A 13,621-nucleotide genomic window follows, 5' to 3' on the forward strand; every position below is an offset into this window, starting at 1 on the left:
TTATTATACAATTATTATTATTATACAATTATTATTATTATTATTATTATTATTATTATTATTATTATTATTATTATTCTCCAACATTTAGATTGTTTAAATCTCAAATTCTACCATGCTGAATATGAAGACAATTGCAAAACTGGTAAATGCTCATCAAAAAAAGAACTGAAATTAAATCCTGATCCATTGTACCCAGTTACCCTTATCTTAGCAAATTCTTAATTCTTGAATAGCAGATTGCCTATCATGAGTCTTTTCTGAAGGGAAAGGCTGACAATAAGGGTAGTTTCTTCCCCACTTTCAGCAAAAGCCACTTCCACTGTAATTGTTTACTTTCACCTTTTAACAAAGGTCACATCATAATAGGTCCCCCAATCTCTCTTTTTGAGTTGTCTTCTGAGGAACTAGGCAATAACTCTCAACAACACTATTTTGATGTATCCTGCTCTTTGATGTGTACATGCCCAGGGGATGAGAAAGAGATTGGAGAGCACTGATACAAGTTTGGTTCATTCTGGAACAATAATGGTCTCTTGACCTGCCCTTTTCTCATTCCAAAATGAAGGAGCCCAGGTAAACAACAAGGTAGCCATTATCTATCTTCACATAATGTTCTGCAGGGAGAAGAAAAGAGTGACCTACTGATCTTAATTTTGTAGTGTGTGTTAGTTTTCTTTGCTAGGTCAGAACTATTAGATGCCTTTTCTTTTGCTTTTGGGTTGCAATGTCATAACCCCCGACAGTGAGACATAGGAAGCATTCACTGAGGATAGAGACCAGCTTCATCTTCCCTGATTACCTGTCCCCAAATTCTTTGGAACTCTATTGAAACTGAATTCTTGGCAGCTTGTGAAAAAGTAGTGAATAAATGGAGGTTAACTTTTAACAACCTCAAGAAAATAGCAGGCTGCAGTTTCAAGATATTCCATGCTGTTATGCCACCCACCCACCAAACTATGTTAATTATACTGTATATTCTTGAGAAATATATCATGTTTTTCAGTCAATAACACAAGCAAAAGTAAATTCTCCAACACATTTCCAGGGATCAAAAGTGACTCCAAACGACCATGTTATTTCCATGTTTAAGATGGTTTGAACTATGACATACCACTCCACCCATTTTCTATTTGTATCTTGTGCTAGCCTATCTCCTCTACAATAAGACTGGGCAACTACCATGTTTCCCCGAAAATAAGACAGTGTCTTATATTAATTTTTGCTCCCAAAGATGCTCTAGGTCTTATTTTCAGGGGATGTCTTATTTTTCCATGAAGAATTCACATTTATTGTTGAACTAAAAAATGAACATTTATTATATACTGTACAGTAGTTGTCATTATAAACCAGCATAACCAGACAAACTGTGAATCCTATCAAGAATTTCTTGTTACTACCAATATTACAACACTTTATGGTACGTACATTTACCGATCCGGCATGCTTTGGTGTTCTGTTCGGTGGGCATGCTTCCAAACAAAAACTTTGCTAGGTCTTACTTTTGGGGGAGGCCTTATATTTAGCAATTCAGCAGAACCTCTACTAGGGCTTATTTTTTGGGGATGTGTTATTTTAGGGGAAACAGGGTAGTCACTTTGAGACATTGTTTGGATTCACCTATCACAACACTAGCCAATACCCATTTTGATGCCTCAAATGTTAGACCTGTTTCTGGGTATTTTTGACTAGCAGATTCCAAAAACGATACTGGTTTTTCCATATCATCTCTAGTTTTTGAGGTACAGAACATATGACATGTACCAGTTTCCATCTGCTCACCTGTAAAGAATCATGGTAACCATATCTAAGAAACTGGAGTTGATGCAGTCTCTTCAATGCAATTTTCCAAATCAGCACCCAAAGGACCTCATCACACTGACCAAATCAAGTGTCCTAGGATGTTTCCACCATGCTTCGGGGATGGAGATCCATGCCTGCCATCACATGATGTCATGTGACTTCCAGCAGAAGCCCCGCCCCCAACCAAGGTGGAAGCATTCTTAGATGCTTTCCTCTAAATATGGGAGCCTTCCCATGTTGTGTTGGTTCCATGTTGTGTTGGTGCCTGTTTTGAGAGATGCTTCCCCTTGTATGATGGGGGAAGTATTGCTGCATATTTTGGCATGTGAGACACAAAAACGCACAAGCACGTCTTTCAATCCTGGGCAAAAAGTTAGTAGTACCAGATGAAAGAACTCTTGCTTCTTGTTCAAGATAAGCATTTACTTCTTGTTCAAGATATTCAGAGTATTCAAAGAACTCAAAGGGCTATCCATGGCAGGGTCGTATCCGGGGGGTGGGGGTGGGTAGGTTTAAAAGTTCAAACCACCCCCTAAATGTGTCAGGTTAAAAAAAGCCTGGTTTATTCATACATAAAATTCATGATTAAACCAGGTTTCGAGGGCGGGGGGTTGAACCCTTTCAGGAGGGTTGAACCCTTAACACCCCCCCCCCCGGGTTTCAGGTGGCACTTTGTTTTGCTGTAAAAATGTTGTTTTTTCTTACTTATTTATTTATTTTTCTATGTCTTCTTGTATATCACTCAAATAATTAAAGAACACTAAAGGAAGATATTATAGATCTAAAAAAAGACCAGCAAAATCAAAAAGTCCCAGCAAAGTTCACCCAACTATTGAAAAGGGGGGGGGAGCACAATACAATTCTAATATGTTTATTATTTTTCAAAAGCCATTTATAAAGTCCACAAAATATCGCCCCAATATTCAGCATATATATATATAGGCATTAGGCAACAAAAATCACCCATTATGAGACAATTCATATAGTTCCCTAGAAACATGTTTACAGTTACTTACTTCCTTTCCTCTAGTCTTTTATTTGGTTATTGCACAGCATTGTTTTATCTTCCTTTGCACTGTTTTGAAAACTTTGCACTGCCTGTTTACACTATTTTTGGATTTATTATCACCTACTCTGTTGCCTGCCCTCCTAGGTTGAAAACAGAAGCTAAGAACCACAAACTTTGGGGGATATGGTATTTTACTATTCTAAATGTGCTTTTGCTCCCCATGTCAATATTATGGATTAGAGCATTAAATTCCATAATGCAGATTTTGAAATTTATTTATAAAAATTCAAAATTTTTTGTAAGAAACAGGAGCCCATGAAATTAATTTACCATTTCTTCATAGACATTTACTCTCCATTCCAACTGTCAAAGCACGTACTTGAAGGCATGATAGTGGGACCTTACTTAATTTATTTCAGTTGATTTGCAAGTTGATGTTCAGCCACTGCCTACAGCCTAGAAAACTCACAGCAACCCACTACTTAGTTCTTTTCTACAATGTATTCAAGCCACCATCATTTAGAGCATGCATTTTGGTTCTCTTATTTGTATCAATGTCTTTTTTCTACCTAGCTTATGAGAAATGCAGATCATAATAGCATTTGTCAGCCTTGCCTTGTTTATTTTATTTATCGTGTCAGAAAAGAACTGAGGGTACAAGTTGTATTTGAAAACACAGAGTTTAAAAAAAAAACAACTTGGCATGATACTAAATGTCCTTTGACCAGTAGCTGGCCACTTGGAGTGCCTCTGGTGTTGCCGTAAGAAGGTTCTCCATTGTGCCTGTGGCAGGGCTGAGACTATATTGAAATAGGTGATCTGTGGTTTGCTCTTCTCCACACTTGTATGCCGTGTACGCCACTTTGTAGCCCCATTTCTTAAGGTTGGCTCTGCATCTCATGGTGCCAGAGCGCTGTTTGATCAGCATCTTCCAAATCACCCAGTCTTCTGTGTGCCCAGGAAGGAGTCTCTCATCCAGCGCTAGCCACTGATTGAGGTTCCAGGTTTTATTTTGCCACTTTTGGACTCTAACTTGCTGAGGTGTTCCTACGAGTATCTCTGTATATCTTAGAAAACTATTTCTTGATAGTATCTTGCTTACCCTGTTGAATTGCTTACCCTGTTGAAGTGTCAATCCATCTAAAAGACTCCTGCTCTGGAATTGGGGCCGGCTCTCTCAAGTTATAATTGTTACTAGAATTTTTCAATATAAAACATTAACAAGCCAGATCTCGAGTTTTTGGGTCCTCTCCTTGTACCATTTCTAATGTCTTAAGAGAACCCATGAACTAGCACAACATTATCTGGTGTTTTCTTCCAATCCACTCCATAGTTAACAACACGGCTAAAGGTGATGATTTTCTTTTGTTGCTATTTAATTTTGAAATGTTTTATCCCCATGTCCTTCTCAATATGGAATATATGTGGTAGAACAGAGAATGTGGTGATCTATCAATCTGAGCACTTCCATCCTTCACACATTTTCAAGTACTACTTATAAAACCTTTTGTCAAGACAATTTAGAGTCTAATTTAGATATCTTACATGCCTATCAAGCCATTATACAAAACTTTAGAAACAAACTGATCCATAACAAACAATTTAATCTGAATAGATAGTTTTATCTTGAATGTAGAGTGCCCCCAAAGCGTTAATGTAGAGTGCCCCCAAAGCTGAGAGGCCTGCTGTTGTGCTGCAGAAGAGGCCAGAAACATCTCCAGCCAGTCTGCCTGTTGCTGCCTCTGGGACTCCTTGTGAGTAGACTGCAGCCCCAGGCCCTTTCCATCTGGGTGTGACTCAGCACTTCCTAGGAAGGACCATCTATAAAGCCTGAGTCCACAAGGCCCTGGCAGGGCTGAGAGGCCTGCTGTTGCGCTGCAGAAGAGGCCAGAAACATCTCCAGCCAGCCTGCCTGTTGCTGCCTCTGGACTCCTTGTGAGTAGACTGCAGCCCCAGGCCCTTTCCATCTGGGTGTGACTCAGCACTTCCTAGGAAGGACCATCTATAAAGCCTGAGTCCACAAGGCCCTGGCAGGGCTGAGAGGCCTGCTGTTGTGCTGCAGAAGAGGCCAGAAACATCTCCAGCCAGCCTGCCTGTTGCTGCCTCTGGACTCCTTGTGAGTAGACTGCAGCCCCAGGCCCTTTCCATCTGGGTGTGACTCAGCACTTCCTAGGAAGGACCATCTATAAAGCCTGAGTCCACAAGGCCCTGGCAGGGCTGAGAGGCCTGCTGTTGTGCTGCAGAAGAGGCCAGAAACATCTCCAGCCAGCCTGCCTGTTGCTGCCTCTGGACTCCTTGTGAGTAGACTGCAGCCCCAGGCCCTTTCCATCTGGGTGTGACTCAGCACTTCCTAGGAAGGACCATCTATAAAGCCTGAGTCCACAAGGCCCTGGCAGGGCTGAGAGGCCTGCTGTTGTGCTGCAGAAGAGGCCAGAAACATCTCCAGCCAGTCTGCCTGTTGCTGCCTCTGGGACTCCTTGTGAGTAGACTGCAGCCCCAGGCCCTTTCCATCTGGGTGTGACTCAGCACTTCCTAAGAAGGACCATCTATAAAGCCTGAGTCCACAAGGCCCTGGCAGGGCTGAGAGGCCTACTGTTGTGCTGCAGAAGAGGCCAGAAACATCTCCAGCCAGTCTGCCTGTTGCTGCCTCTGGACTCCTTGCCTACTGCCCCCCTCCCTTTTTCCCAGCGCTGGTGAGTGGACATAAGAAGGGAGGGAAGACTTTTAAAACTCCAAAGCCATCCGGAGGAAGAAGGCAGAGGAACTGACTTTAAAATCATTCTGTCTCTTGCTGCAGGCCTACTGCCCTCCTCGCTTTCCCCAGCATTGGCTATTGAACTAAGAGTCTGTCTTACTGAGGTCCACTCATTATTTATATATTGCTGCTATAACAATCTTTAAATGCTGTTATAATAACTATTATGCACTGTGAAGCCTGGTCCCCCTGACTAGTTTACTAAGTCTATCATCTCTAATTGGTCCTGCCCTGGCACCTTATAATACCATATTGCACCATATTGAATTAGTTCACCATCATAATCCCCACTGCCTGCCTTGCACTTTAGTCAGCTCAGACCCCTATACCTATGCTGCTCATGCACCCTCTGCACTTTACAACTGCATTTGCACTTTGTATTGTTGGAGGGGGGTGGGGGAGGCTGGAGGGTTATGGGGACTGCAGGGTGGGGGAAGGGAATGGGTGTGAAAGGATGCCAATCTATAACAGAAAACTAGTAAACCAAATAACATCGTTTGGACCAGGGGAAGAGAAAGGGAAAGGACAGTGTGATAGGGGAGGAGGGTGTTCTGATGGGTGGGGAGCCCCTATAGAGGTGGTGTCTGGGAGGGGGAGATACGGGAAAGGGAGACCAAATCATTTAATTCGGCCTAGGGTTTTTGGTAGGACTTTAATAGTTCCAAAACGGTCTCCTGACATAGCTAATCTGGGTAGCCAGGATGGCGGTCCCTCCAGGTTAAAGGTGGTGCTGTTTAATGCCAGGTCAGTGAACGGAAAAACATCTTTCATCCAAGATCTCATCTTGGATGAGCATGTAGACCTGGCATGTATTACGGAGACCTGGCTGGATGAGATGGGAGGAGTTAATCTCACCCAGCTCTGCCCGCCAGGTTATTCCGTACAGCACCAGCCGAGAACTGGAGGGAGGGGAGGTGGGGTCGCGGTGGTCTATAAGGATTCCATCCCCCTGACCAGGTGCCCCGTCCCACAGTTGACCATGTTTGAATGTGTCCACCTGAGGGTGGGAGACCGGGACAGATTAGGGATTCTGTTAGTGTACCGACCACCCCGCTGCACTACAGTCTCCCTGCCTGAGCTAGCTGAGGTGGTCTCGGGCCTGGCCTTGGAGTCCCAGCGGCTCATAGTGCTGGGGGACTTCAATGTCCATGCCGAGACCAACCTCTCAGGTGCAGCTCAGGACTTCATGGCCGCCATGGCAACCATGGGGCTGTCCCAATTAGTAACAGGCCCCACCCACAGTGCGGGACACACACTGGACTTGGTCTTCTGTCAGGGATGGGAGGAAGGTGGCGGTGTGGAGGAGCTCACCATCGCTCCGTTGCCATGGACCGACCATCACCTGATCAGGTTTAGACTTACTGCGCCCCCCAACCTCTGCAGGGGTGGTGGACCTAAAATGGTCCGCCCCAGGAGACTTATGGATCCAGAAGGATTCCTGACGACTCTTGGGGAATTTCCCGCCTCCTCGGCAGGTGATCCTGTTGATGCTCTGGTCTCTCTCTGGAATGGAGAGATGACTAGGGCAATAGACACGATTGCTCCGGAGCGTCCCCTCTCGAGTAACCGAGCTAAACCAGCGGCTTGGTTTACTGAGGAGCTGGCAGCGATGAAGCGAAAGAAGAGGGAACTAGAGTGCGTGTGGCGATCAGGGTATAACGAGTCAGACCGAACACGGCTAGGCTCCTATCTTAGGGCATATGCCGCGGCAATCAAAGCTGCAAGGAGAGCCCACCTTGCGGCCAACATTGCGTCCGCACAGAACCGTCCGGCGGCGCTGTTCCGTGTCATCAGAGGGTTGTTAACTCCCACCAATCAAGGTGGGAGCCCTGATAACTCGGCAGCCCGCTGTGAAGCATTTGCTAGGTTCTTTGCGGACAAAGTCGCTCTGATCCGTTCCGACTTTGACACCATATTAACGGCAGTCTCTGAGGATGTAACGAGTGCACCTGCTTGTCCAGTTTTGTTGGATTCATTTCAATTGGTTGAGCTCGAGGATGTGGACAAGATCCTGGGAGAGGCGAGACCGACCACATGCATCCTAGACCCCTGCCCATCCTGGCTGGTGAGAGAAGCCAGAGGGGGTTTGGCCGAGTGGGTGAAGGTGGTGGTAAATGCCTCCCTTCGGGAGGGCAAGTTTCCAGCGAGCCTAAAAATGGCTGTGATCAAGCCGCTGTTGAAAAAGCCATCATTGGATCCCACTCAATTCGGAAACTTTCGGCCTATTTCCAATCTCCCCTATTTGGGCAAGGTCTTGGAACATGTGGTTGCTTCGCAGCTCCAGGGTTTCTTGGTTGACACTGATTTTCTGGATCCGGCACAGTCTGGCTTTAGGCCGGGGCATGGTACTGAGACAGCCTTGGTCGCCTTAGTCGATGATCTACGCCGGGAACTGGACAGGGGGAGTGTGTCCCTGCTGGTTCTGCTGGACCTCTCAGCGGCCTTCGATACCGTCGATCACGGTATCCTTCTGGGACGCCTCGCAGGAATGGGACTTGGAGGTACTGCCCTGCAGTGGCTCCGGTCCTTCCTGGAGGGTCGGTCCCAGATGGTGTCATTGGGGGACGCCTGCTCGGCCCCACAACCATTGACTTGTGGGGTCCCGCAGGGTTCTGTACTGTCTCCCATGTTGTTTAACATCTACATGAAGCCGCTGGGAGAGATCATCAGGAGTTTCGGGGTCCGGTGTCATCTGTACGCAGATGATGTCCAGCTCTGTCACTCCTTCCCACCTGTCACTAAGGAGGCTGTTCAGGTCCTGAACCATAGCTTGGCCGCTATGTCGGACTGGATGAGGGCCAACAAATTGAAATTGAATCCAGACAAGACAGAGGTCCTCCTGGTCAGTCGGAAGGCCGAACAGGGTATAGGGTTACAGCCTGTGCTGGATGGGGTCACACTCCCCCTGAAGGCGCAGGTGCGCAGTCTGGGGGTGATCCTGGACTCATCGTTGAGCCTGGAGCCCCAGGTCTCAGCGGTGGCTAGGGGAGCCTTCGCACAATTAAAACTTGTGCGCCAGCTGCGACCGTACCTTGGGAAGCCAGACTTGGCCACGGTGGTCCACGCCCTTGTTACATCCCGTTTAGACTACTGCAACGCACTCTACGTGGGGCTGCCTTTGAAGACTGTTCGGAAGCTTCAATTAGTCCAACGGGAAGCTGCCAGGTTAATAACTGGAGCGGCGTTCAGGGAGCGTACTACTCCTCTGTTACGTCAGCTCCACTGGCTGCCGATTAGCTACCGAGCACAATTCAAGGTGCTGGCTTTAGCCTATAAAGCTCTAAACGGTTCCGGCCCAGCTTATCTATCCAAACGTGTCTCCCGCTATGACCCACCTCGAAGCTTAAGATCGTCGGATGAGGCCCTGCTCGCGGTCCCGTCAGCCTCACAGGTGCTTATCCAACATTCTGTATTATCCAATGCAGTCTGCCTCCTGCCAGGATCCACACCTGTTTCACTAGGCAGCAATGCTATCTTCATTTGTAGTCAATTTTTAGTAGTCAATGTTTTTTATAGTCAATGTTTTTAATACATTGTGATGTTTCGGTGCTAAATTCAGTCATTACTACATAACGTTACTGTGTATTGAACTGCTTTTTCTGTCAATTTGTTGTAAAAAATGATGTTTTGATGCTTGATTTGGAAAATCATAACGTAATTTGACATTTAAAAGGCTTTTCCTTAATCCCTCCTTATTATCCAACATTGTTGCTTATCCAACGTTCTGCTGGCCAGTTTATGTTGGATAAGCGAGACTCTACTGTACATACATACATGTCCTTTCTGCCATATTTCTTATTCAATCTGCTATATGTAGCTCCATTCAACTGTTTCAGAATAACATTTACTTGCGAGTCATATGTGAGAGCTCACCTAAAGACAATGCACAGGGAAGAAATCAGGGAAGAGAACAATGCTCATTTTTAATCAAAATCCAGCCAATTTCCTAGGTATACATAGTAATATCCTCCAAAGATATTATCAAAGGATACGCTATAGGAAAATCCCATTCTTATTTCTTATTCAACTATGTATGTCATATTTCAATTTTTGAGTGACATACCTCATTAAAACATCCTCCTGAACTGTAAATATTATCTTCATCTATTCATTATAGCTCTTTATTGTACACCTGCAAGTTCTGAACTTGAAAAATATCCCCAAACTGTTAAAATACAAATGATATTTGTTAACAACCCCAGCTGTAAAAAAACTGAGCTGAAGACAGAAATCCAATAAAAGTGCACAAGAGTAGCTGTTGCTGTCTGTGCCCCTGTTCAAAAGATGTCACCTCACTTTCTGACCCTGTGATAATTGGATTTTGAAAAATTTGGCTTGTTCTGGATACAAGGATTGGTGATTAAGCTTCAGTTGAGGTCCCTTTTCCCCATGATAACTCTTTCAGGAGTGAATTTATCTTCCTAGGGGTAGATTTCATCTCGCTTCCTATTGTCTCACTCTCATTTGTAACTATGAGTCATTTTTAAGTCGGATGCTTGTAACCCGGGAACTGCCTGTACTGGATAACACTGTTGCCCAGTCAATTACAGAACTCACATTACATCTCTGTGTGCTACCATTTATAGTCAGTAATACACAATTGTTATGCTTTTAAACTGCTTTTTAAACAAATAGATTTCTTACTGTGCAACCATAGCCAGAATGGATGCAACAATAGTTATGAAAGAGTAAAGGTGCTTACTTATGCCAGTGTGTATCACCATATTCTAGTTCAAGTGTATCTGCATGGTTGACATCTAGGGTATTGAATCAAAAACAACAAGAAGAATGTATACAGGCAGAGGGATGCCTACCGAAATAATATAATTATAATTAACTTCATGTCCAATATGTATTCCTTTTGTAAAAAATGTAGGACCCAGAACTTTGGGACTACAAGAGGGAAGAGTTTCAACATTTTCTCTCTTGCTATGATTTCCCCCCACCTATAAAACTGAAAATTTTAATTCTGGAAGAAAGCCACTGTCAACAGCAAACAGTTGCCAGTAAAACCTTTCTCCATCTGCAGAATTAATCCCTCTGGTTCGGTCTCATATTTGTTTAAAAGATTTAGAGATTTATCCAAGTTTGAAATGAACGGAAATCAAGAACAGAACACTGGATTAAGGAATGTTAGTGGTACGGTAGAAAAATTGGAAACAATGTCTCCTTCGGGTTGTATGTTTTCCGGGCTTTATGGCCATGTTCTGGAAGTATTCTCTCCTGACGTTCCACCCACATCTTTGTCAGGCATCCTCAGAGGTTGTGGATGGCTGCCATAGATGTGGACAAAAAGTCAGAAAAGAATACTTCTGGAACATGGCCATACAGCCCGGAAAACATACAACAACCCTGTGATCCTGGCCATGAAAGCTTTGTCTCCTCCCTCATTGAGTAAATGTACACATAGCTGGTGCACACAGCAAGCTGCTTCCAACACCAATTATTTTCAGAGCATGAAGGTTATAGTGGTTATAGATGAAGTGTGCTGGTTGTGGATCCCCAGACTAATAGTGACAAACCGAAGCTGACTGTGGACTAAATATTCACATACAGAAAGAAGGGACTCTATGAATTAGCTGCACTTTCTCTGTGAGGTGGACATACCAGGAAATAAGATCTGATCATTTAATGTGTTGTTATGGGTTTCTTTTCAGATTTCTGTAACAGAGTTTGCACTACTATTAGTTAGAGTTAGGTTGTTTCCTCAGAAAATTGTGGAGTGAAGCTGGCACCAACTAAAGGAAACCCAATAAATGACTCCAAGATGACAAGCCTTTCACATTTAGGCTGTGGTCTCTCTTCTTGAACCAGCCCATCTATAATATGGTTTCCTCTTTTGCAAATGCCTTTAACTTAACTGGTCATTATCATGCTTTCCCTAATGAATCAATGAGTCTTATAATGTATCCCAGGTATGATAGCCTGAGCCTCCACTTATTCTTTTTGGCTTCTGGTGTGAATTAAAGCTTGGTCAGACCACACCTGGAATACTGTGTCCAATTCTGAGCACCACAATTGAAGGGAGATGTTGACAAGCTGGAATGTGTCCAGAGGAGGGCAACTAAAATGATTAAGGGTCTGGAGAACAAGCCCTATGAGGAGCGGCTTAAAGAGCTGGGCATGTTCAGCCTGCAGAAGAGAAGGCTGAGAGGAGACATTATAGCCATGTATAAATATGTGAGGGGAAGTCATAGGGAGGAGGGAGCAAGCTTGTTTTCTGCTGCCCTGGAGACTAGGATACTGCCCTGGAGACTAGTCCCTACTTCACGGATTTTCAATTAATGCGGGTGGTTCTGGAACATGACCTGCACGATAAGTACGGGAACACTGTATTTGGGTTAGTCAAGAAGGCTAAATCACCTCTAGTATATTTATTTATTAACTAATCAAGTAAAAAGAAATTGAGATGTTATCAGGGCTGTAGCAAAGAGGGGGGTTAGGGGTTCAAAAAAATTCAGGTTTAAAAAAAACTAGTTTACTCATGAATTTTAACTGATTAAACAAATCCCCATGAGTGTCCACTGAAGTTTATCGATGGAGCCTGATTTCTAAATTATTTTGCATTATGGAACTACTCTTCATGATTTGTTAAAAAAAAAAGTTTCAACCCCCCTCCCCACACACACACAAATTCTGGCTATGGTCTTGGATGTTATATTGTGCTTAAAGTGGTGAAGTGTGTTAAAGCACTGAGCTGCTGAACTTGCAGACCGAAAGGTCGCTGGTTCAAATCCCGGGAGTGGAATGAGTGCCTGCTGTTAGCTCCAGCTCCTGCCAACCTAGCAGTTCGAAAACATGCCAATGTGAGTAGATCAATAGGTACCACTCCAGCGGGACGGTAACAGCGCTCCATGCAGTCATGCCGGCCACATGACCTTGGAGGTGTCTAAGGACAATGCCAGCTCTTCGGCTTAGAAATGGAGATGAGCACCAACCCCCAGAGTCAGACATGACTGGACTTAACGTCAGGGGAAACCTTTACCTTTACTAAGGTAAATTAAGGCACAAGAGCCATAGAAATACCAACCTAAAAACTCTCAAATTTAAGATGTAGGATGGCTTTATAAGTTGTCTTGTATTTTCTTTTCTTTTTAAAAAAACAGATCCTTCCAAGGCTTGGCGTCTCCTTTACATGAAGGACAGATTATCTCAAAGCATGAGCTGCATCTCTTGATGAAACATACCATTTTGTTTCCAGATTCGAAAAACATTGTCTTATTTCTTCAAGATACGGTAGGCATTTGTAATGCACCTTATCTCAAATCCAGCTTGTGTGTAGTGAGCCAAGGGGTATCCTCCCTTTGGGTGACTTATGCCCTCTTTTTGTTTTGCAGCTTAGTGTGGACGACTTCACACGTTACTCTGACTCTTCTGGAAATGAGACACCTTTTTGCAATGTGCAGGCAAGCATTACTATTCCGTATGGTATCATTTAGCAATTCTCCAAAAGGAAAAAAAAAATGTTTAAAAGATGTGACAGAGACCTTACATTATTTATTTATTTATTTATTTATTTACAGTATTTATATTCCGCCCTTCTCACCCCGAAGGGGACTCAGGGCGGATCACATTGTACACATATAAGGCAAACATTCAATGCCATATAACATAGAACAGAGATAGAGACAGACACAGAGGCAATTTAAACCTTCTCCAGCTTCCAGCTTCCTGAGGGTATGCTTGATTCCGGCCACAGGGGAGCAGCTGCTTCATCATCCACTGCGACGGCACTTCCTCATTCCAACGGTGGCTGCGTGATTTTTATTGTGTTGTAAATTAGCCTCCCCACATATAAGTGGTACCTAAATTTCCTACTTGATAGATGCAACTATCTTTCAGGTTGCTTAGGTCAGCAACGAGAAGGGGCTATATTTTATTTTTTAATTGTCGGGTGCTCACCCAGACACAGGCTGGCCTTGAACTCATGACCTCTTGGTCAGAGTGATTTATTGCAACTGGCTGCTAACCAGCCTGCGCCACAGCCACAGACTGAAACATTTTGATAAAGAGATTGTTGTAAAATAACTTTAAGTGGCTATAGTTTCTTGTGC

The 13,621-nt window shown here is 44.0% G+C and overlaps 1 protein-coding gene across 1 annotated transcript in view; it reads left to right on the forward strand.

The window, feature by feature from the left end:
• LOC100552267 (V-type proton ATPase subunit S1) overlaps nucleotides 1-13,621 on the forward strand; it is an 89,309-nt gene that overhangs the window by 12,463 nt on the left and 63,225 nt on the right. The window contains exons 2-3 of the mRNA XM_062982736.1: nucleotides 12,674-12,803; nucleotides 12,905-12,973. Of these exons, the coding sequence (XP_062838806.1) occupies nucleotides 12,674-12,803; nucleotides 12,905-12,973 (199 nt within the window). The remainder of the gene's footprint in view (nucleotides 1-12,673; nucleotides 12,804-12,904; nucleotides 12,974-13,621) is intronic.

The sequence above is a fragment of the Anolis carolinensis genome, chromosome 5 (assembly GCF_035594765.1).
Source record: "Anolis carolinensis isolate JA03-04 chromosome 5, rAnoCar3.1.pri, whole genome shotgun sequence".
NCBI lineage: Eukaryota > Metazoa > Chordata > Lepidosauria > Squamata > Dactyloidae > Anolis > Anolis carolinensis.